General features: G+C 47.2%; 2 protein-coding genes across 4 annotated transcripts; one reads left to right on the forward strand and one right to left on the reverse strand.

Annotated features, from left to right (window-relative positions):
• Window positions 1-37: 37 nt before the first annotated feature.
• COPS3 (COP9 signalosome subunit 3) lies at window positions 38-13641 on the reverse strand. Of its 3 annotated transcripts, none has more exons than XM_005523047.3 (12): window positions 13559-13641; window positions 10632-10761; window positions 9649-9761; window positions 9498-9547; window positions 8559-8651; window positions 7682-7861; window positions 6604-6744; window positions 5379-5552; window positions 4475-4561; window positions 4062-4175; window positions 3420-3500; window positions 38-3104 (listed from the first exon to the last, which is right to left on the reverse strand). In XM_005523047.3, the coding sequence occupies exons 1-12, from the start codon at window positions 13611-13613 to the stop codon at window positions 3051-3053; spliced, it is 1272 nt and encodes a 423-aa protein (XP_005523104.1). In that variant the 5' UTR covers window positions 13614-13641; the 3' UTR covers window positions 38-3050. The 3 variants fall into 3 exon arrangements, with proteins under 3 accessions (XP_005523104.1, XP_014108091.1, XP_087920164.1); XM_014252616.2 differs by lacking the exon at window positions 13559-13641 and adding an exon at window positions 13143-13483; XM_088064038.1 differs by lacking the exons at window positions 9649-9761; window positions 10632-10761; window positions 13559-13641 and having other exon boundaries at window positions 8559-8719; window positions 9498-9525.
• A 1644-nt stretch (window positions 13642-15285) lies between these two features.
• On the forward strand, window positions 15286-22955 carry NT5M (5',3'-nucleotidase, mitochondrial). The gene is made up of 5 exons (XM_005523197.3): window positions 15286-16198; window positions 18849-18949; window positions 19302-19362; window positions 19683-19797; window positions 19949-22955. Exons 1-5 carry the CDS (start codon window positions 15935-15937, stop codon window positions 20104-20106), a joined length of 699 nt encoding a protein of 232 aa, XP_005523254.1. The 5' UTR covers window positions 15286-15934; the 3' UTR covers window positions 20107-22955.
• Window positions 22956-24505: the final 1550 nt, after the last annotated feature.

The following is a 24505-nucleotide window of genomic DNA, read 5'->3' on the forward strand; positions in this document are numbered from 1 at the left end:
AAAGACCTACAACCTCATTTAAGACAAACTAAGAACGACTCGTTTGTTATCTTTATTTTTCAATAGTACATTTAAACAAGTTCTCAGGACTAAGCTCCCGGGCCAGCGTGGCCACGCGGAGAACATTTCCTAGGTTATACAGATCGCCTACGACAACACAAACACGGGGCTGTGGCTGTGCTGTGGAACACACGGGGAAGTTGTGGAGGAGGAGGCAGCTGGAGTTATGCCATGGAGCGATGGCTCAGCAGAGGTCACGCACTGGGGCTCCACAGTGGCACGAAAACAGGAATGGGGGTTGTACACAAACAACTTCCAACCATTCCTTCTCAGAAACATTTCAAAATCTAAGTGACTGGCCTAGAGACCCCTCCTGTGGCTATGATCTGCAGCTGCACATCTAACACTGCCTTCAGAAGTGCATTTTGTGTCTTTGCTTATTAAAATGCATCAAAATTGGAGTCAGATATCGAAGCATGCACTCAGAATTCCCTGGACACATCTTGTGACCGTATACGATGGGAAGAAACAGCCACAGGACCTCTGAGAGTCCAAGTTGGGAGCAACACAGCACACAGTGTTCATAGATTTGAGCAAAAGTCCTTCCCTGCAGTAAATACAAATTAAAACCAGAAAGCCCAAGTGTTCTTGAAGCCCTGCAGCTGACCACAGCCCAGACAATTAGTTCCAAGACTTAAAAGGAACTGCTTCATTAAAAATCTGACTTAATTTCAGTGCTATCTCAAGACATGCAGATGCCAGACCATGTGTGATTATCAAACTAGGACTTAAAAGCCCTTCCCTGGAGCACTTTTGGTGAATGCTTTATCTACTGATTCTACAGGTGGAACCTGACTTTGAATTTATAACAGAATTCAGACATTAACAGCACAACTATCCACCCCAGAAAAGGAATATCAGCAGTTCTCTAAAATTTGCTCTCTTAAAAATCAGATACATAATGGAATATATTACTTGAAACTATTGCACAGCTATTTCTGCCATCCTTTTGATGTGAGCAAGGATTTATCTACTTTAGTCAAGAAAAAAGAAGATAAAAATCTAGAGCTATTTACCAGCTGCATAGATTAGTTTCCTTCTAATTCCACAGCTGGAAAACTATCCTGCAGCTCTCAACAGGTAAATCCACGCTCACTAATAGGAACTAGTAATGTAAAAATGGACATTCCTGGATTTTTTCCAACTCCATGACAGCATCCTGAATACATTCTCCCCTGGCAAGGGAGCCAGTGGCAAGGAGAGTTGAGCCAGGCACATTTCTGGATGGGTGGGGTTTGGGGTCAGTTGTTTGCAGTCCCTTCTGTGAGTGCCACACATGGTAGTAACAACCACCCTTTTTTGGGCTCGAGCACAGCATCGCTAATTACTCATTTAACACTTCCATGGGACCAGGGGGAAAATGTATGTTCAGCATTAAAATCACAGCAGGATTAATTAGGATAAAAACCTTCAAAATCATAGATCTCTTCTAGTTACAAGACTCATAAGGCGATTTATGAACAACCCCGTGATTTTGCCTAAAGATCAAAGTTGTCCCAGTGGAATTCTCTCTGGCAGGAAGTGATGAGCTGCTCACACTATGGACCTCCTCTGTGTTCAATACTAAACTGCTATTTGATACTTATAAAAACATCCTTCATCACCAACCACAACCTGGGACACCTCTCTTCACCAGAAAGCAGCGCCCTGCTGTCACAGAGGCTCTGCTAGACTTGTGACACCGGTTTTAAATGAAAACCCCATTTCTGTATCAGCACTGGAAGCACAAATCAAATATTTTCAACCATAGGTGACCTCAATACATACAAACTTCACACAGCAAGAGCCAGGAATGCTCAGCTACCACTTGGAAACAAGCTGGTAGGGTAGCAGGAGCAAGCAGCTCCTGGTCAGGTGTTTGAATAGGAAGCAGAGCTTCTTGTTTTCTGACTTGATGACAGGTTTATTTCTGCCTGACAGGAAGATGTTTGAACAGTGAGAATCTTCAGATACAAGAGAATGACAGAAAATTAAACAGCCTATTGATTTAAGGGGTGAAGCACTTTTAAAAAATCCAATAACGAAGTTTTAAAGTTTAAAATAGTAAATTAAAAACCAGGAACCATTCCAACACGTTATAGCTGAATAAAATCCTGCATTTTGATAGCTGTATAGAATTCTATTTATGTTCCATGCAGAAATGCTGGTTTCCACCAAGGAAACTATCAGCCTGTTGAATACCTTCATGCCATTTGCAGAGGAACAAACAAATTTCTTTCAGTGTAAACAACTTCCTGTCTAGAATCCTCCAGAACACCAACATTTCCCAAATATCCTTTTGTTTAGGTCTAATAAATTTCATCTAAGAGCAAATAATATTAGCAGATATTTTGTACCAGAAACTTAAAATCATAAACAGCTGTCATGTATGTTTTCCACTTATGATTCCTACTGTGCAGCAAACTTCCTTACAAGGACATGTGATATCCTCATCCTTTTGGGAAGAAAAGTTCTTCCTCATTTAACAGACAGCACCAACTACATGGGGCATATGCAAATTCTCTACATTATGATTTGCTTCAACTCCACCCTTCTGCCCCCACCACACATACGATAAATCTGTTCTTTGAGCCACCTTTAAATACAGAATAATGAACCAATAATTATCTTATAAGTGAACCAACACTAGTTTGTATTCTTCCCTGAATAACACTTCTTGTTGTGCAGAAGAGGACTGCTACAGAAACACAGCAACATTCAAACCCTTTAAAACAAAAGGTAGATTATTTAATGCATTAACAATGTTAATCTGAAGATAAATAAATCCACAACAGACTTTCAAGTTTCTTTTGAGATTTCCTTTTTCTTTGCAGAGAATATTTCTGATATTATACAGTACTGAGAGGGTGTTCTTTTATTTTCTTAATGTCCAGGTGAAAAGCAAAGCTCAGTTCTCTCTGCTCTCTTCGTGGAACTCCTCAATGCCCTGTTCCAGGCGTGATTCTTTCATAAGCTTTTACTTGAAAGTGGAGTGGTGAGCAACATTAATTTCAAGAATAACTGGATGGTTTGGTCCCTGAGTCATCTTCTTGAGAGCCCATACTCTGAAAGGGAAAGAGTTAGTTCTGTTCAGAAACAGGTCTGCAGGCTTAAGAAAGACAGCTCTTTGAAGTGAACAGGCAGGAAAATAAAGTGCCTATGAAATAACATGCACTTAATTTTCTGCTTGAAATCACTGCAGGATCAATGAGGAAAAAGCACTTTCAAAAATAATAAATTATCTTTATGATGTGTCATGATGTTTATGCACATATTATTAATGTGTAATAACAACACTGTAAATACTGACATTCAGTACAACATACTCACCACACTGAATCAATCTCTTACATACTCTTACAAGACATTAAATCCATTACCTTCTGCACAAACTGAGGGTTCACAGTGATCTCTTGATCCATGGCTTTCAGTCGTTCATCGAGCTCTATACATTTCAGCATCTTAAAAATATGTATGAAATTGATTACTTTGTCCAGCTTGTACCTGATTTTCACAACGTTTCACGGTTGTGCCATGTAGAACAAATAACTTTTGCCACCACTACAGTTCCACATCAAAATGTTCTCATCCTTCACCTCCCGAACAAAAGTGTCAGACCATTTTTTATTCCTTTCATTTGATCCCTGTCTTCCTAACAGCCCTTTTTAAGGCCACTGATAGACAGTCTCATGAGGCTCAACCACCTTAACCTACAGGCAGGTTATTGAGAGCCAATTGAAGCAATCCATGAAGTTTAAAACTCTAAAAACAATCCTTCTCATCTATTCAAGGACCTTCCCATCACCAACAGCAGTCAGTCTCCTGAAACAGCTCAAGATGTGCAGGGAACACACTGACAGACAGTATTAATCCAAAGCCCATGAAAATACTGTGGAATAGTCAAATAATGATTTACAGTCCTCACTCTCTATATCTAAGTTACGACACTGGCTTCTGCCAGCAGCTCTCTGATTACAGACTAAGGTTCTTTGGTAAGAATTTCAAAAGCAGAAGAGATTTACCTCCTGATCAATGTTATGAAGCATAGCTGGATTGTTATATTTTTCAGGATTATCATGGAAACAGACCATACCATCTTTCTGATTAATACTTGCAAAGATTTCACCATCTTCTATCTGAAATGACAGAGGGTTTAATAGAAGTTATCACCAAGAACAGAATTTCAGGTAACTACAACACACAGACTCTTTGTGGAATTGTCTTTAACTTGGTTGCTTTTATTTCCCACAGGTTCCCAAAAACACAACTCAAGCCTTATCTTACATGGAGAACAGCTTTTTAGATTTTTTTGAAAAGTGTCAACAGCACAGCAGACTTCCAGCATTTCCTCCACCCTGAAAAATAACTGCTCAGGATGTGTACTGCCAACCCAAACATTAATTTTGGGATAGTTTAACCAAGTCAGAGGTCTTACCATGTGGAGGACGTATTTTTCTGCTTCTTGGGGCCCCGACAGCTGCACTCGACTTGCCATGTCTTGTAATGACAATGTTAAAAATGTCTGAAATTATAAAGTTTTAAAGTGTTAAAACTAGATGTTAAGAATTTTCCCCTTGATGCCTCATGGCCTATGTAACCTGACTGTGGAAGTCTGATGGGAAGGAACAAGTAGAACACACAATTATTAAAGGGCTCATGAAAGTGAGTCAGTTCTTCCTCCAGACATTAATTTGTTACACTGAGCACGTATGGAGTCATTACTCATTCCTGCAATTTTACACCAGACACTCCTGACCATGTCCAACATTCTCTCACCTTTTTATACAAAAAAGGTGACTCTCCACCCCTCAAATTTCCTTCAAGAGATGAAAATATAAAGCTCCTTGTAAGATTTTTTTCCTACTACAAATATCATTTGAGCTTGCCAAAACAGCAGCTTTCCCCAATCACTCTTCAGGATTGATCTGATCTCTCAGCTAAAGGAGCAAATCACTTCAGTGCTTCTATTTCTCCTTTTATTTCAGATACTTCTAAAATCTGTCCTATGCACTCACTCTTTTCTATGGAAGTGGCCTGTAAAGTCCAGTTTTCCTATTTTTTTGATAGGGATGAAGGTCACTGGGTTGCAGTGCTCACTTTTTTGATTAGCTACAAAAACCTCATGGGCAAACCCCCCTGACAGATTGAATCACCTTTTAAATAATGCATAAGCAGCCAACTGATTTTGTTTCCCTATACAGGGCGTTCTAGTCTCCTTTGTTTCAGACACAAATCTCAGTTCCAGTAATTTCTCTGCCATGTTACTGTTATCATTTAGCTCTAAACTGAATATATTTCAGAAATACACTCTTAGAGGAAAACTGCTCAGTTTTTCTTACCTTGGTTAGCCTCTGAATATTCTTTTTGTAGAGGGATGACAAGCATTGCTTAACCAGCCCCATATTGTTATCTCTTGTGAAAGTTTCACTGTGCTTGTTCACCAGATTTCGAAGCTCCGAGGGTTTATTGGTTGAATAAACTTGCGCTAATTCATGGTAAGCATTGCTAAGAGGCTGCAATTAGAAAAATGAGAACCCTTCTTAAAGAACACAGTGTTCATCCAGCCTCACAAAACCTATTCAGTGCTCCAACATTAGAAGTTATGCAGGCATTGAAACAGATTTAAGTAGCTTGAGCATTTCTCTTAAAAAAGTCAGAGTGCCCATACATGCCTTTACAGCAATGACAGACCCTCATACACTAAATCTGTATTACTGCATATTATTTACTTAATAAACATCATTCCAGGACATCTGTGTGACAGTTTTACTTACAGCAGTGTGAAAAAACTCTCTCAACTGACCAGCTGAGTTTGAATAAGCATTGCCAGTAACTTCCCATCCATTATATTTGTTCTCTATTATATATGTCCTCTAAGACATCCATCCTTGACTACATCGGGTCACAGCATCGACAGCAGAGGGTGAAACAAGTTCACCTAAACTACCTTAAAGTTTTCAGCTTGTTTGTTAGATTCTGAAGTTAGAATAATTTTGGAACTCTCTAGAATTTTGGTCACAAATCAATAAACTCAGTGTTAAAAAGAACTAACTTTTAGAAATGTGTTACTTAGGATCAGAACTCTCTCAGTTTCAGTTTTGTCTCCCACCCTATACCTCATAATCTAAATGCTTACAGACTCCAAACTCACAGTTTTTTCGGAAGCTTTTATTCTTTAAAAAGCTTGGGTTTTGGAATAAACTGTTTAACATTTTGTGCTTCAATCAGATGAGGTTAACAGGTCAAATCTTCTCATAATGGCACTGCATCTGGAAAGCCAACTGAAATCTGAGTATTTTTTAAATTCTAACATAAAAAGCTATAAAGGAATGTGCAGTATCAGCCAAAGGAATACTGATTAGCACTATTCAACACCAAAGTTTTCCCAAATTTTAAAAACCTGTATCACTGACATCATACAATCATAGAATGGTTTGGGTTGGAAGGGACCTTCAAGTTCACCTCACTCCAAATCCCTGCCATGGACAGGGACACCTTCCACTGTTACACATTTACAAATTCAGATTTGTTGATCTATTATTTAGATGCATTTGCAATACTTACCTTAATGAATCTACCAACTATCTGGGAAGTGTATTTTGGTAGCTGCTGAACTTTACCAAGTAGTATCAAAGAAACTAGGATATACTTTTTATATGATTCCAACATAATATGACTGACTGCCATTGCTGGAGTAGTTATTGCCTAAACAAGAGAGAAAGAAATGGAACAGAAATTTAGTCTGCTTACTGGTAGATCCTGGTAGCTACTGCATGAGCAAGAAACTCAATTTCAAGCTGCATGGAGAAAGAATACAGTGACATATGAAATTCTCCTTTGAGCGCTGAAGCTTAACTAACTTCTGTCAAAATTAATTATCCAGACATACGCAAAAAAAAGGGAGACTTTATACAAGCTACTCAAAACATATCACATTAGAGTGGTGCCTGTCTTAAAATAGACCTGCTCAGATAAAATGAAAACTTCCTTCTTTGGAATATATCTAAAGTTGTACCAGATATCACCTGTATGTACTTGTGAACCCAGATTTACATAGATCCTCAAAGAGGTTTTATAAAGCTATTACATTATCAGAGGTCTGCAGAATATGGAAAAGGGATTTTAGTTCACTATGATACTGGAACTATTCATGAGCTGACCCTAGTTTACAAAAAAGAAAAATGTTACACCAATTTGTTTTGCACATTTCACAGCATTTCCCTCATACACAAAGTTTTCCCAATTTTACTATTTTTATTTCCTCCCCAGATAAAGCAAAACCAGAAAATATTGTAACAGCCTTGAAGAAGCAAAACTCCTCTCATTTAAGTAGCAAAGGCCTTAGCAAAACCACTGGACTACTTTTTAAGGACACACAACCGTGTGTCAGCCTGCGACCTGTTTCTGTGCTGCAGTTTTAAGCAGGCAGCTGAAAAATATTTATAGTGAGATAAATTTAACATCACCCTTTGAACTGCACAGCTTTCTGGTGCAAAGAGACTGTGAGAGACTTTCTTAAAGGAAAACACCTCCAAAGACAGTTTGCTTGTGCCAGTTCAAAGGTGCAGTGTTTTCTCAGCACTGTTACATATCTACTTTTGCCTTTCCAGAGGTCACACTTCATAATTTCATTTCAAGTTACCTGTTCATAAAAGTAGAGTGCTCTTTCAAAGTTCTTTAGCCCAGTGTATATCATCCCACCATAGTAGTAGTAACATAAAAAGTGCTTCGCATCATATGCCCCATTCTCTTTACAAATATCCATCATGTCCACATCTAGATACGGGAGGGCAGGTTTAAAGCATTTTGCTAACAAACAGAGCTACAAGAAAATAAACCAAGTTTTCATAAATTAGCAATTTCCATTCAAGTTTCCATGAGAAGGAATTGAAACTAAATTAATTAGTACTACTGCATAAATATCACTCTCCCCCGAGTTAAAAAACAAAGCATGTCAGTAGTAGAGTAACACAGGTTGAAAATCTTTAACACAGACTATGAACTGTTATAAAATTATCTGATTTCTAAAGAAAATAAACTCTGACAGAGCTCCAGGACTGCCCGACTACTGTGCTGGCAGCACTAAATATTGCTCTAAACATTCCTGCCTGACCCTAAATCCCAGGAGCCAAGAATGAGACAGAAATACAAATCCAGGCCAAAGACACCAAGACAAACATGTCTTTTGTCAGACTTGAGCAGACAGCAGCTGGATATTACACTGATACTACCTAAGATAAGTTCAGAAGGGATGTCAAAGGAATTTCTGAAGTCATCAACAAAATCAAAGATCTGAGGACATGCACTGAACACTTAAAATTAGTAATTAATCTGTATAACACATTTAGATTTCATTTCAGTGTATCATATTATTTACTACTAGAAAAAAAACAAGCCAAACAAAAATCCAGTTGAAAATCCATTCTCACACTACAATATGTGAACATGCATTTCCTTGAAGGTATATAGGCATTTTATAAGCTTTTTTTTCTCACAAAAAGCCCTTCTGATCCCCTTACCTGGCAGAGATCTGCATGTATTGAGGTCAGCTGGTTTGTGTTCATCTGCATCTTGTCTATGGCTTGTCTGAGAATGCTAATTCCTCGCAGGGGCTGTCAGAAATTACATCTCTTTCAGATAATTTCTCATAGATGGCAGCACATTGGATCTTATGTTGACACTTACAAATGAAAAATAACACTAATTGACAGGTTCCATTAAGTAATAGTTAACTTGAGGTTCCCTTTTTGTAGGATATCGCAGTGTCTTGGAAAATAAAGTTAACCTTGGCTATACAACTTCTGATAAAGTCATCAATTCTGCTCCACAAAGCTGATCTCACCAGGAACACAGTAATCTGTATCAATAAGAAAACCTTCCTTGACTGCACCTAAACTCCCAACAAATACTAAAGACAAGGTTCTCACTTCAGTCCACTTAGAGGTAGAGACCAAATCTGGTCTGCCTCAGGCTAGACTTCACCAAAGTGGCCTGGAAAAGTCAGGATTTTAGCAACAAAACCACTGGTCAAATATTTCTTAATCAAGTTTCCTGCACATTTTAAGGCATTTCATTAAGAACATTATATAACACCAGTGAGAGTAACACTGAAACTAAAATCACTGACTCACCAGTGTTAATAACCCTTGCAGCTCTCTCCTCTACTCATGCACACATCGTCTGAAGAACATTCTTGGTACCAGAGATGTCAATTTTGTGTGGGAGAACATGTTTTTAGGTGACTTTTCTCCCCCCAGAATTATCTTCCTTAGGTTTTCCTTAGAGAAATCTTAGAATTTTGAGTTTGGTTCATTACCTTTCAGTAAACTTTAAACAAAAGAGCTGCACAGAAACACTTGGTGTGAAGTTAGTGGCAAATATGGAGTAAGAGGCTGGTAACACCCCCTTTAAGCCTTGGGTATGGAGTAGCTTATTTGTACTAGATGATACTTGCTCACCTGTTTTCTCTCCACAAGGGCATTTGTTAACTGGTGGCACAGGCCAGCAACTAAACACAGTAAAAAACAAACAAACAAAAACACCTCAGTGAAAAATCAGTATTACCAAACTATCCAAAAATATATCAAGTCTGAAATTAGCTTAACTTACAAGTGTCTGTTGCATATCTAATGTGTTCTCCATTGCAAGTGCTGATAAAAAGCTGCACCTGTGAGAATAACGTTTCGAAGTCAGGGATGCTGGGCATAGAAAACTTCACAAACCTGAAATAAAGAAACAAAAGGTTTAGCATTTATTGCTTGGAGATTCATACAAAAGATTCATTTTCATTGCTAAGTCTCTGCATGTAGGTGCTTGCAAACAAATCCAAAGTGCTTATGAGACATGGCACAGGATTTCCCCCATAGCTGCACAACAACACCTGAAAACACCTTTCTGTGAACAACATAATTCTCAATTTAGTGCAAACTACAACGGCAAAAAGCACTTTCAGTATTATCAGTATTTTGTTTCAAAAGAGTAGTAGAACAAGTACTAGAATTCTGATCTTTCCCTTAAAAGATAATTTAAAAATAGCAGTGGAACCTGCAGATAATTCACTTGAAGTCAGATATAGCCAGCTTGAACTTCAAGACTAAATATCTACTTTAGGTCAGCACCCCCAAGGCAACTCAAGCTTTATCTTAAACTCCAGACAGCAGCAAAAGCCTCAGTGCTGTCTAAAGACAAACACACAAGACCCACGATAAAAGCCTGTTTTTCACTGGAATAAAACGTCTTGCTCCATGCTTACAGTTCAATGTATTAATGCCCTGAAAATAAAGTTTTTAAAGCTCATTCTCTATCTTTTTGCTGAACACATATGGAAAAACACCTATCACAGAATCCCAGAATGGTTTGGGTTGGAAGGGAGCTTAAAGCCCATCCAGTTCCAATCCCTGCCATGGGCAGGGACACTTTCCACTGTCCCAGGTTGCTCCAAGCCCCATCCAACCTGGCCTTGGACACTTCTAGGGATCCAGGGGCAGCCACAGCTTCTCTGGGCAACTTGTGCCAGTGCCAGATTTGCTTGGCTGATAGTTCAGCTCATTGCCTGAAGTTTTAAGATTTAATTAAAACGAAGCAACACTTACAAGACAGCAAGAACACCTAGTGAGTGTTCCTGTACATCCAGGGCACCGAGCACTGTATCCAGATGTGAAAGATTTTTTGCTAGCAGCTCTCCACTTTTATTGATCAGTTCACAAAGCTGGGTCATTTGCCCTGAAAAACAAAAAGCATTGTTGTCAAAGCCTAATTAGAAAACATTCGACCTTTCCTACACTTCATTATAGCCTGCTTCCCCATGTAACCTCAGGAAATAACAGTATTACCAGAAGTTTTAATTTTCTTGAATAACACAGGCATTAATTTTCTATCCACCACATGTTTGGTTTTTTTTAATAAAACAAATACCAAGCTTGTTCCTTGCTGGTCATCAAGTACTCAAGTATTTTTTTGAAGTAGACATTAAATTTACAACTAAGTACCTACAACAAAAGTATTTAAAAACCTGTCCTTAAGTTTACTTTGTATAATTAAAGCTACAATGCTATTCTATATGTTGTGAGCTATGAACATGGCATGAAAAATGACTACTTTGAATGAGGAAGGTATGGTAAGCCCCAAAATTCTTATAAAGAAAGCAGATTCATTCCCATGAACTGTTTTCAAACTCTTCCTCCCCCACAATTAATTGAATGAATTCAACGTCCTTCTGAAGCAGAGTATTGTTTCAAGCAGAGTATTGTTTCAAGCAGAGTATTGTTTCAAGCAGAGTATTGTTTCAATGTTCAATCCTTGCAGATTAGAGAGAAAAAACAGAGGTTCTCTCACCCTTAACAAAAGTCTCCATAAAACGAGGAATAGTGCCTCCATTCAGAGAGATTTACATTACCCTCAGGTCTCTGCCTTTTTCCTTTGAGAATGAAAAAGCTGGGAAGTTTTAGCAATGCAATGTTAGCTCTGAAGTGACAGAGGGATCAGAAGTTCCAAATGGGGTACCAGAGCCCAGAAACTTGCCTCCAAAACCATTCCCCTCCATATGGAATAAAAAAAAAAAAGGTATAAGCATGGGAAGGAATGGGGCTTGTAAAACCCTCTGTGTTTTGATAATGGTGCTCAGGCACTGCAAACCCCTAGGTCTGGTGTCCTCCCTATTCCAGAAAAACACCCCTTCTACAGTTGTATCACTTAGCATTCCCTAAAAAAACAAAACAAAAAAAACCCACAAACCCCAAACAGACTCTGAGCAAACTGGTCTAGTGGAGGATGTCCCTGTCCATGGAAAGGGTTGGAAAGAGATGGCCTTTGAGGTTTCTTCCAACCCAAACCATTCTGGGATTCTGCGATCTAACCTTCTACACACACATACACCCAACAACTTACAGTCTAAGCAGAAATTCCAGTACCAGGTCCAACTAAATGTCCCTTTCAGTCACCTCCCAAGAGGCCAAATGACAGCCAGAAACCACCACAAGTACACACATTGCTCCCGAGTGCTCTCACATCCTGAGCCTGTCTGCCTCTGGATTTACTCTCACAGAATCCCAGAGTGGCTTGGATTGGAAGGGTTCTCCAAAGTTCCTCTCATCCCAAACCTCAGCCATGGACAGGGATACCTCCCACTATTCCAGGTTGCTCCAAGCCCTGTCCAGCCTGGCCTTGGACACTTCCAGGGATCCAGGGACAGCCACAGCTTCTCTGGGAATTCTACGCCAGGGCCTCCCCACCCTCACAGGGAAGAATTCTTTCCTAATATCCAATCTAACCCTACTCTTTTGTTATTATGTGGCCATTCCCCCTTTCCTGTCCCTCCAGGCCCTTATAAATCTTCATCTTTCCTGTAGCCCCATCAAGATACTGGAATGCCACAATTAGGCCCTCCTGGAGACTTCTCTTTTCCAGGCTGAACAATCCAGATTTTCTCAGCCTTTCCTCATATCTCCGTCCCTCCAATGATCTTGGTGGCCTCATCTGGACTTGCTCCAACAGGTCCATGGAGACCTTCTCACAGAGAACATTTCCCTGGCTCACCCCTAATGGGAGAAGTTACACAAAGCCAACCAGTCTCCCCTTGAGCTTTCTGCATCCCCAAAACTCTGTGATAGAAAGTTCTCCAGCTCAACTACAGGAGAACAAAGATCCATCTTCCATCTGGTTTGTACTCACACCTTGCTGGTATAAATTGTCTCTAAAGTAGAAATACTCGGTATCTATTAAGCAAAACCAGAGTAAGAGAAAGCTGGAGCTCAACCCAAAACTGTCAGAGATAAAACCTGGGGCCATGGTGGGAAAAATCAATTTTTCATCAGCTTCTGGGAGGAAACATCCCAGGCAGAGACCAGTCAGAACACATCTCACAGAGCATCAACACAGAGAGAAAGTTCAAGAACCAGGAAACGCTGCGCCCACACACAGTAAAATTAGAAGTTTGGCAGTGAAACTAAGGAATTCTAACTGTGGTGATTAAAACCCTTTGTGGACACGTGGTTAGTATCAGATCTGTCACACAGTGGTGGGCCGGGACTCTGTTCAGGCTCTGCCTGGGAATGTAGAGTACGGACACTTGGACAATTCAGAAATATAGTTTAAACCACACTTACCACAACCTGCCCGTTTATTACGGAGGTGACAGGCTGGGCCACACAATCCCAGTTAAAGCCTTAGCGATGCTCGCTCCTCCCCCTTTTTTAAAGGCTCAGATTTTGGCAGGATCACCGGTGCGGGTTCCACTACCGAAACCACTCCCCGGGAGAAGCACGGAGCTCCGTGAGAGTACCACTGGCCCCTATGGCCCTGTCACACCGCCGGGATCCCTTCGGGGCTGCCCCGAATTCACCCCGGGGCTGCAGCACCCCGGACCCGCGTCTGACGGAGCGCCGTGTGAGCGGGCAGGCCCCGGCCCGCCGCCCCGACACCCGCGAGGTTTGACGACCTCCTTCGGTCTCCGCCGTCCTCCCTCGGCCCCGCGGGCCCGCCCCGTCCTCCCGGTGCCCCCGGCCGGCCCCGTTCCCCTCACCCTGGGCCGAGAGCTGCCGGACGCTGTTGACGAACTGCTCCAGGGCCGACGCCATCTTGGCGGCTCGCGCCGCGGCCGCGCGCGCCGAGGGGCGGGTCGGGGGAGCGGCGCGCGCCGGGAGCCGCCGCCCGCCGCCCGCCAATGAGCGGCCGCCGCGGGAGCCGCGCGACGCCCGCCGCCCGCGCGCCACTTCCGCCGCCTCTCGCGAGAAGCGCGGTCGCTATGGCAACCGCCGGCCCCGCGTCAGGGGCGCGGGAGGGGCCGTGACTCAGCAGCGCCGGAGGGGGGGGCGGTGGTGACGTCATGGCGCGTCACCGCTCCGCGCCGCCGGGGACCCCCGCGACACGGGGCCCTCGCGACATGCGGGCCCGTGTGATAAGGGACCCCTGCGACATGGGGACCCCTGCGACACTCCGCCATCCGTGACACCGGGCCCTCCCCGACACGGGTGGCCGGCGCGGGGCGGGGGCTGAAGCCCACACGAATGGCTGCACTGCACCAGCAGAGGTTTAATCCCTTTTGTCCCCTCTGACGGGGACTCAATGTGGTGGCTGTCGTCTGATTGCCTGGAATGCTTGCTCTGGTATCAGGGAATGGGATTTGAATCCCTCAGGTTAATACATGGATATGTATTTTCCATCCCTCGGGAGCTGAAGCGGTGTGTTCAGTATCCATGAAGATGATGGAAGCCTGAGCAGAGATCACAGAATCGTAAAATATCCAGAGCTGGAAGGGACCCACAGGGATCATCCAGTCCAACCCCTGGCCCTGCACGGGACAAGCCCGAAATCCCACCCTGTGCCTGAAAGCATTATCCAAATGCTCCTTCAACTGTGTCAGGCTAGGTGCCCTGACCACTGCCCTGGGGAGCCATAAATTTGTGTGTATTCCCTCCCTGCTTAGTCAGGAACATCCAGCTGTGTTGAAATCCCATTCCTTGCAGGAAGCAAAATGCCTGCGGTGCAAGTGAAAGCACAACACAGACCTGAACTTGACACATTCCCCTCCCAGCCTCAGCTGAGATCACCATCGTGTCCAGCCACTTCTTCCTTCCTTCCCTCCGTGACCTTCCCCAGGTCACCCCATCCCAACAGCAAATTTGCCCTCTCTGTGAAACAAGGGCAATACATCCCACTTGAAAACATTCCGGACTTGAAAAATTAAATACTTTGGAACCTTATTATTGCTGTCGAGCAAAATTTTTTATTTCCCAGCTCAGCGGTTGCCTAATCCTGTCAGTATCACTTGGAGAACTCCCTCTTTTTCATCAGTTTTAACCTTCAAAGTGTTTTTGAACAGATCTTTGGTGTCTTTGGTCAGAACATCGAGCCTTTCTTGGTGCTTCTTTGGGGTCCGGGGATTGGCTTTTATGGGTTCCTATCACTCGTGGGGACAGAGTTATCACACGGCGCAAGAACGGTCAGAAACGAGTGCATTTCACGCAGAAAATCACCATCGTACGAGTGCCCCCAGATATACCCACCACCTCTGCAGGCAGGGACGGGCATGGGGATGGAGCGGGCGGGGGGACCGGGTATCCCAAAGAATGTCAGCGACGGAAACTGAGGCAGGGGAAGGGCAGCGGGGCTGGGGCAGCCTTAAGGCGGGCGGGCGGCGCGGAGCCGCTGCGCTGTCGCAGGGCGCTTGTGCCGCTTTAAGGCGGTGCCGGCGCTCCGGGCTCGCCAGGCACCGGGAAGAGGACCTGGCCTTTGCCCTGCCGGGTCGGGGCGAGCTCCGCGCCGGGCTCCGGCCCCGCTGCCCCCGCTGCCCTCCCGCCGCCGCTCCGCGCTCGCTGCCGGGGAGGGATGGGGCGGGCGGGGGGAGGACGCGCTGGGGGCCAGGACGAGCCTTTGCATGCCCCCCGCGCCCCCCGGCAGCCCTTCTGCTCCCCCTCTTGCACCCCCCCGCCGCTCCTTCCTTCTGCTGCAAAGGGATGCGCTTGACAGGGCTGCCCGCTGGCTCGGTGCGTGCTTGAAATAGAGACTCCCTTCTTTGCTTGGAGAGCCCTCCTCGCCCCTGCTCTGAACCCCCTATCCCTTTCCCCAAGCCCCCCATCTGCTTCCTCGAGGCCCCATCCCCTGCTCCAAGCCCCATCCCCTACCTCAAGCTCCCCAGTCCCTTCCTTGAGCCCCTATCCCATTCCTCGAGCCCCCATCCCCTGCTCCAAGCCCCATTCCCTGTCCCAAGCTTCCATCCCCTTCCCTGAGCTCCCTACTCTGAGTCCCGATCCCTTTCCTTGAGCCCCCATTCCCTGCCCCATATCCTCATCCCCTGCCCTGAACCTGCTTTCCTGAGCCTCTCATTTCCCTCCCCTGAGCCCCCTTCCCCAAATCCCCTATTTGCTGCCCCGGAGCCCCCCATCCCCTGCTCTCCACAATGATTTTGCTGAGCTGCTTCCTGCACCTGCGGCCCCGGCGCTGCAGCCCCTTGGCCGGGCTGGGCATGGGGCTCGGCCCCGCAGCGGGGTCCCGCAGGGCTCTGCGGGTGCTGGTGGACATGGACGGGGTGCTGGCTGACTTCGAGGGAGGCTTCCTCAAGAAATTCAGGGCCAGGTACCCCGACAAGCCCTACATTGCCCTGGAGGACCGGAGGGGCTTCTGGGTGTCGGAGCAGTACGGGCGCCTGGGACCCGAGCTGAGTGTGAGTTGTGCTTCCCCCAGCTCCATGCATGGGCTTGCTTTGGCCAGAGCTTGGCCCTCAGGGACCCTGTGACCCCCAGGTCATGGGGGCAGCGCTGGGGAGGGCTGCGGGGGCCACCAAAAAGCTCCCATGAAAACACAGGAACACAGGAGGGCTTCCAGTGGTGCATCTTTCCCCAGAAATCCAGCTTTTCTTGTGCACATCTGTGTTTTTCTTAGAATCCTGGAATGGGTTGGGTTGATAAAGACCTTAAAGACCATCTCATTCCAACCCCCTGCCATGGGGAGGGATATCTTCCACTAGACCAGGCTGATCAGATGACCTAGTGGGCTTTTCCTCTGCATGTTTGGACAGAGACAGATGCAAGGAAAGGGGGTATTTCAAAACATCTGTCTTGAAATATCCCAGCTTATATAGCTGTGTTTTTCTAGCACTGATTTGGCCACACGGATTGGTACCATTCCTAGATGGATTATTTATCTCCCCAAGAGCAATATGAGGGGTGGGATGCAGCAGAGCAGTTCATGCAATTGATGCTTCATTTGAGGGCTTACTTAAAATTAAAACAACCTAAGCCCTCCCATGCCAGAAATTATTATATTCAGTTTAATAATTAAAGCTTAAAAGCAGAAGCTGTCTCTCCATTGTAATTTATCATTCAGCAACAGGCTGACTGCTGCAGACAGTTGTTTTCTGCCTCTACAAGTTTCCCATCCCAGTGGATTTTTGTGGTCTCATCCATGGACTGCAGTTGCACTGGCTGAAATGTGTTATGGCAAATAAAAGTGTTCCTGTTGTTAGGAGTATGATGGTTACAGGGAAACGAGTGGGAATAAGGTCCAGGGCTCTGCCATGGGCAAAGTCCTAAACAACTTGATGAGTTGAAGGAATAAAGTGTTGTTTCTGGCTGGGAATGGTGAAAGGGAAGTGCAGGACATCATTCGTGCAGTAAAGCAGCTGCTCAAGGTTTGGCAGGGGTAACACACGATAATTTTTTTCTTTCTTGATCGTAACTACTTTGGATGTGTTAAATGAAGTGAGCTCATCTCGTGTCTGCTGTGATCATGTAAAACCACCAAAACCTCAGGCTGAACAAGCAGCAAAACTTGCACAGAATGACCTCAGGGTAGTTCTGGTTTTCCCTGTGGTTTCAGGGCAGGGCTAAAGTGAGTGGGTGCTGCTCTATGGCTTCAGTTGAGCCATTCCAGTCTCTGACCAGAGAGCACCACTGACCTGCTTCAGGGACCAGAAAATAGGAGCCAAAGAGTCCAATGAGCTGCAGGTCCTAGCTCTGAAAGGCAGAAAGTTCAGCAATGCACTGAGCACACAGGAAGAATGGAGAGCCCTGGACAGGCAGGGAAATTCCTTACGGGGATTGAGGTTCTGTCCTGGCACCTGGTGGGATTCCCAGCCCGGGGGATTTTTCCATTTGCTTGGTAGCATGCTGGTTGTGGTGCCACAGGGAATTTTTCTGGCTCTGGGAATGTTCTCTGGGCATTTTCCTCAAGTTGAGCTTAGTTCTTCCCTCCTCAAGCTTGATTGCAAAATGCTTTTTGACATAATTGGAAGTGGGATGGCTGCGGAAGTGCTGCTGTAAGAAAACACTTCAGTGCAGTTTGAAGTGCTCTGCTGCATGAGGCTGTGTCTCTCAGGTGTCTCTCCTGCAACTACAGACAACATCTTAAAACATCACTACTCCCCAGTCTGAGGCAGAGCAACTGGAGTTTGAATGTTTGAATGTGGCAAACTTTTACACCGGTTGTTCTTGCCATGGAGCCTGGAGGCATTTCTGCATCTGCAGCTCCTCAGCTGCATCACAACTCTGGGGCTGGGCTGCTTCTGCTTCTTCCCAGCTCTCCTCCCCTAGGACATGGTGTTTGTGCAAAATAATTACTTTCCTTGGCACCTGACAAGCTGTTAACCTGTTTGAGGCAGAGCAGGGGCTGCTATTCCTTAGAGCTGTGCTGGACCCATTGCAGGCAGCTCCTGGACTCTGCTCTCACCCCAAGGTTTTGCTCCCTGTGGTCTCCTCTCTGTTCTCCCTGTACCATACCAGTATGGCCAGGCTGCTGTCCTGGATGTTGTGTTTCAAATCCTTGCCTGGAGATACTCTATTTGCCTGCTAGTCCTTGTCCAGGCATCCCTGAGGAAGAGCATCAGCATTCATTGTGACATGTGGTTCATCCTGTAATGTACTTTCTCCTGGGAGAGCAGCCTGGCTGTTATTTTGAGTGATCTCATGGAGACAGGCCAGACAGTATCTGTGCCTGAACTGCATCATGGTAGAGCAGGGCCACTAGGCCACGTTAGCTGAATCCACATGGATCCATCCCTTTGGATGGGTTTGCTTTGGATCTGGATAATCTCTGGTGTTTGGCCTCACTGGAACGTGCTGCTCTGTGTCTGGGGCTGCAGAGGCAAAACCAAGCCTGTTCCAGAGCATCTCCAATCTGAACTGGATGGGGTGGGTGCAGGTTGCCAGGTGGGGAGCAGAGGCACCCACAGAGACAAGGGGGGTGAGCAGGAGGGGACCAGATCTGGTGCTCCCACTGATCTTCCTGACCCATCCTCTGTCCTAGCAAAGGGTGAGGAGAATGCACACGCAGGAAAAATTGCAAGAAGTGCAGTAACTGCTTGCTTTTCCTCACAGGAGAAAGCCATCAGCATCTGGGAATCCAAGAACTTCTTCATTGAGCTGGACCCTCTCCCTGGGGCTGTGGAAGCTGTGAAGCAAATGGCAAATTTGGCAGAGTGAGTATGAACCTGCCCATGGTGTGTGGGGATGGACAGAGGAGCAGCTGTGTCTTCACATCCACCTCTTGGCAGAAGTGCTGGTACAATAACAGCATTAAAAATAAATATCTCCTAGCCATCAGGGAAGGGAGGGGAGAGAGGGAGCAGTCACCTAGAACCTTTTTGCTTCAGCTCTCTGCTCCCAGCAAAGGCTGTGAAAAGGCGAACACGATTGTGCTGTGGGATTTTGTGAGATGGGGGATTAATGTCTTAAATCTGTTTGATCTTTGTGTGGTGGGGGGTTGGCTCTGGGCTGCTGCCTGCTCTGGCCCAGAATGACACTCTGCCCCTGTTTTTCTCCTCGTGGCAGCACTGACGTGTTCATCTGCACGAGCCCGATCAAGAAGTACCGGTACTGCCCTTACGAGAAGGTGAGCAGGCCCAAATCTCAGCTCCCCCTCCCATCCACGCTGCCCAGTGGAAGGTGTCTGACTCCTGGCTGTAAAATTTACCTGTTCCATCCATTTGCATGCACTAAGGCTCTTGGTCTTAGTCTTTCATCATGACATCAAAAGCTGCTTGGCTTTCAAAGAACTTTTACTCCAGCAGCATCCAAATCCATCCCACTAATGAACTTATTAAGAGAGATATCCTCCTTGTGTGGGGGCCAGGGCTGCTTCCACTCCACCAAGCACCCTCTGCCCCATCCATCAGCCTTCCCTGAGCTCACCAGCCATCTCTTGCCTTCCAGTATGCCTGGGTGGAGAAGCACTTTGGCCCTGAATTTCTTGAGCAGATTGTTTTGACACGAGATAAGACGGTGGTTTCTGCTGATCTGCTTATAGATGACAGACCTGATATAACAGGTAAGAGCTGAGGGGTGAAGGAGGCAGCCAGGGATGGGTGTTGGTCTTTCCATGCTGTTTGCGTTTTGTAACTTTGGGGTCTTTATATTGGGGTAAAATCAACTTCAGTGTCTCAGAGTTCTCCAGACCACTGACCTTCCTTCCCTTGCAGGGGCAGAGCAGAACCCCACCTGGGAGCACGTGCTCTTCACTGCCTGCCACAACAAGCACCTGCAGCTGAAGCCCCCCAGCCGCCGGCTGCACTCCTGGTCTGATGACTGGAAGGCCATTCTGGACAGCAAACGCCTCCCACCCGGCCAGGCCATCTAAACACCAGCCCCCACGGCCACCCAGGGCTGCAGCCACCTGTCTGTGTCCGTGTGGAGTCCTGCTGAAGGCCAGAAATATGGATGGACAGACAGACAGACAGATGCTGTCTCTGCTGCAGAGAGGAGGAGGAGGGTGAGCTGAAGCCACCAGAGTCACCTGGACTTGAAAAACAGATCCCAGCCCAGCCCTGCCACAAGGGAGCAACAGCAGGATTGTGCCTGTGGACCTGACAGCCTGGCTGGAGGGCATTTCCCACTGGTTCCTGGGGTCTTTGTGCTGCATCTGCACCTCCCACAGGGCCTGCCCAGCATTTCTGATGGACAAGGTCACCCTCAGCATGTCACTGCCCTTGCCTGGGTGCACTGCATGGCACAGACCAACTCTCCATCCTCCCTCTGTGTCATGGTCAGGGATCATGCATCTGGTTTGTTTAGTCCTTGCAAGGCTTCATTCCAAGGATCTGCCTCAGGAGGTCCTTCCCACTAGCAGTGCCTGGATCTGGGGAGAGGGGTGGCTGGAAGGGCAGGGAGAGCAGGCAGGTTTTGTCCAGGCTCCCTGCACTGGGGTTTTGTTGGTGGAGGATTGTCACAAACACATCCATGGATGCTGTCTGCAGTTCTCACATACTGCAAGGGAAGATGTTGGGGGGATGTTGCTTCTAAAGGCTTGGGGAGCTGATTTCAGCCAGGGTAGAGTTAATTTTCTTCACACAAAATATAGCCCCATACAAGCCACTGTGAAAAAAATTAACTCTACCCTGGCCAAAAGCAGCATGGCAGCCCATTAGAGGTGCCCACGAGCTGCATCACAGGGTAGTTTGTTCTGCAGCTCCACCGTGGTCCCAGCCCTGGATGTCTGGGGACAGAGTGTGCTTCCAGCCCCACTGCCCTGGCTCTGGGCCCCTGCAGAGTGGTGTTCAGTTCAGCCTGGCTGGTGCAAAGGGCTCACAGCACACGCAGCTGTACCAGCCACCTCTGCCAGGGTACAGTGCCGGGGCTGCTCAGCTCTGGGAGCATCCAGTGCTGCTGGGAAGCTGCAGTTGGCCACCAAGAAGTGAGGGTTTAGACCAAGGGGCAGCTCCAAGGGGGATGTTTCTGGCATAGCTGTGCCCACAGCCCCTTCCTGCCTTGTTTGTCTCATTTTTGCTTCACCAAGCCCACACCAGTCCAGCCTTGAACTTCAGTGACCTGTCTGGCATGAGAAAAGAGCTGCTGCTGCTGCTCCTGGCCTCAGAGAGATATCCCAACTGCTGGGAGAGCCTGGCATCCCCTCCCTGCCTGTGGGACTGCCACAGGGCAGCCACAGCCCGGCTGTCCCTAGTGGGAGCTGGTGCTGACCCACCCCAGGCAAAGCCCCAGGGATGAGCTGGCTGTGTCACTGCTGACACCATAGAGGCTATCACACCCTGCTGCTGCCTGTCCCCACGCTGTCCAGGATCCCACTGCCCTCCTGGCCCAAGGACTTGCTGGCTGCAGCAGTAAAATTCCCCACTTGGACACATAGCCCCACAGGCAGGGGTGGCAGCCAGGGTTTGGCTGGGGTTTGCCACCCTGCACTCCATACTCACACCTGTGGTTTGCCTCTCCCCTCTCCTGTGAGAGAGAGCTTTACATGAACATAAAGCTACACAACCAACAAATAATGGAATTCAGCAGAGGCAGCCAGACCCCTCCTGTAGCCAGGACCTAGAGGGGTTCTGAAGTTGGTGCTTTGGAACTTGTGCCTTCCCTGGGTGTTGCAGGGCCAGGGATGGGGCCTGTGTCAACTTGGGGCTTGCCCTGTTTCTTGGGATGGGAGTTTACAAAGTCAGCATGATTGATCTAAGGCAGTGGGACTTACATACCACAAGCATGCTTTTTTTCTTTCTTTTTTTTTTTTTTTTTTCATTTTTCTTTCCTGTTTAAACCACTGTGTGCTGCTCTGGGTGGTGGGTTTGGTTTGGAGGGGTCTATTTGGGATGTCCAGCTGCCTGAGGTGCAGCCTTCTGGCCAAGAGCTGCCTTGGCTGGAGGGTTTGCAAGCTGGGAACTGGGACAGCGTGGGAGCACCATGGGCAGCTGCTGCAGCTGCTGAACATCAGGAACCCCTTGGCTCCACCAGACCTCCACCATCTGTTGGCCCCTCTGTGCAGCCAGGGTGACTTCATGGGGTCCAAGCTGATTTTTTTCTAATGGTACCATGTAAATATGAGCTGCCCAAGCTCCCCAGAGCCTTCTCCCTGCTCATTGAGCCAAAACAAGCTGGCACTTTGCTTCAGCAGCTGCCCAATCCTGTCATCTTCCCCCAAGGCTGGGGCAGACCTGAGGGATGTGGCTCTCTGGGGCCAGCAGGACTTTTCCCTGTGGTGAGATGTGATGCCAGAGAGACCATGTGGCTTCACACCAACTATACTTGAAAGCAGAACTGGAGTTTCTAATGCCTGAGGCTCCAACTCCATGCACAGAGATCCTGAGCTGGTAGCTGGACTCTTTGCTCCCACACTCGGGACCGGGAGGTGATCGGCTCGTTCATTGTTCAAGCCTGTGTCCAGCTGAGATACACAGAGCTTTTATTTTTGAATGTACATCTAATAAACCCGAGGCAAATGAGGAGCACTGCAATAAACACTGGGTTGTTTGGCATCCAGCTGCCTAGAAATGGAGTTTGGAGTTTCCCAGCCGTGGCTCTGTGTGGGGATAGGGGAGTTTCACCTCCAGTTTTGGGAATGTCACCTTGTCCAGAAAACCTGGAACCAGCCCTGCTACCCTGGCAGTGCCATCACCCTGTGGGCAGAAATAAAGCCAAGGGGTGGTTTTGGGTGGAGTTCATCTTCCTAAAGATCTTTTATAATAAATAAAGCTGTGAAGTCTATGTCCTATTGGGCCACAGAGCAGAAGCTATAAAAAGGGCTGGGGCTGTCAAGGGCTGGCTCTCTGTGGAATTTTATTCCTTTTCCATCACTGCTGGCTGCTCCACATCCACACACCCAGGTTGTGAGGTGTCTGTGGACTCCCCTGCCCGCTGTGGGGCTGTGCCATGAGAATCCCTGTGCATGACCAGAGCTTGCATGCTGTGAGCAATGCCATAGCCCAGCTGGACACACGGGACCAGAGCCAGGGAGGGAGGACTGTGGGACCATCCCAGCAGGGCTGGGAAAATCAGAATCACAGGACAGAAGCTGATTGTGTGTTCCTTGTACTGGTGTGGCTCCAGGACATGACACAAGGTGTTACCAGGATCACATCTGTGAGCTGGAGCTGGGATACCAAGGGACTCCTGGCCAGCACGGAGACAAGGTGATTCAGCTGCCAGCTCAAACAGCACCACCTGCACTGGGTGCACACCTCCCCAGGACGCTGCTGTGGGGCCCATAAAGCTGTTCCAGGGCTGGTTTAGCAACGAGCACCTCTCTGCCTTTCTGGTTGCTTTTTGGGGCTTCCTGGCAGCAAGTGTTGGGCCACAGCTCCTCCTCCATCCCCACTACCCTCACCCTGCCTTGGAGGTCCCAGCTCCCCAGAGGAGACACCGTCCTTCCTTGGCCCAGGGATGGAGGCAGAGGGTTTGACATCAGCTCTGCCCTGAGCTGGGGCTGCTGGATGGTGGCACTGGGACCAGGGTCACGATTCCAGTAGAAGATGGAGTGAATTGGAGGGATGGAATCCTGATGGAGCATGATGAACTCCAGGTTTGCAGCTGTGTCTGTTCTTCCACGCTTTCCTTTATGGCTTTTTTTTTTTTCCCCCCCCTTGAAAAGCCTCAGATTGCAGATATCACATAGATTCCAGATGATAACCAGTTTCCAAAGCAGTCAGAGGCAGAGAGGAGGGGTAAGGAGATGGTAGTGCTCTGGCCCTGAGCACAGGGCAGTGCTCAAAGCCGGTGCTGGTGGGAACCTTTGCACCCTTCCCATGGGCAGGAGCTGCTGGACAAATGTGCAAACACCCACCCTCCTCAGGGCAGTCGCACCTGAAAGCATCCCACTTCTCCCCAGCCCAAGCTGGACCAAGGTAGCAGGCCCTGGCAGCGAGGGATGCTCGCCCCTGGATCCTCCCCTGGATCCTCGGAAGCAGTCAGCAGTCGCCACGCGGGTGCTCATTAGCTCGTTCTCACGTTGGCCACTGCCCAAATAACTCCGAGCGGTGTGAAATCCCAGCGCAGGGGAGAGCCAGGAATGCAGGGGCCAAGCGGGGCCAGCCCTGACGCAAGGGCAGCGGGTGGTGCGGGACAAAGGCAGGGCAGGGGACGGGGCGAGGGAGGATGAATCACACAAATACGCAGGAAGGGAAGGAGCGGAGGAAGCCACGGAGCAGCTGGAGGCAGCTGGATGGGGTTTTGCTCCTGCCACCGTGCCCACATTCAGGAGAGGAGCAGGACGGTGCCTCAGGGTCACTGCCGGTGCCAGGCTTTGGAGCCCGGTGGTG

This window comes from Pseudopodoces humilis, chromosome 18 (assembly GCF_049639895.1).
Source record: "Pseudopodoces humilis isolate 2021_Gansu_Grassland_sample_001 chromosome 18, ASM4963989v1, whole genome shotgun sequence".
NCBI lineage: Eukaryota > Metazoa > Chordata > Aves > Passeriformes > Paridae > Pseudopodoces > Pseudopodoces humilis.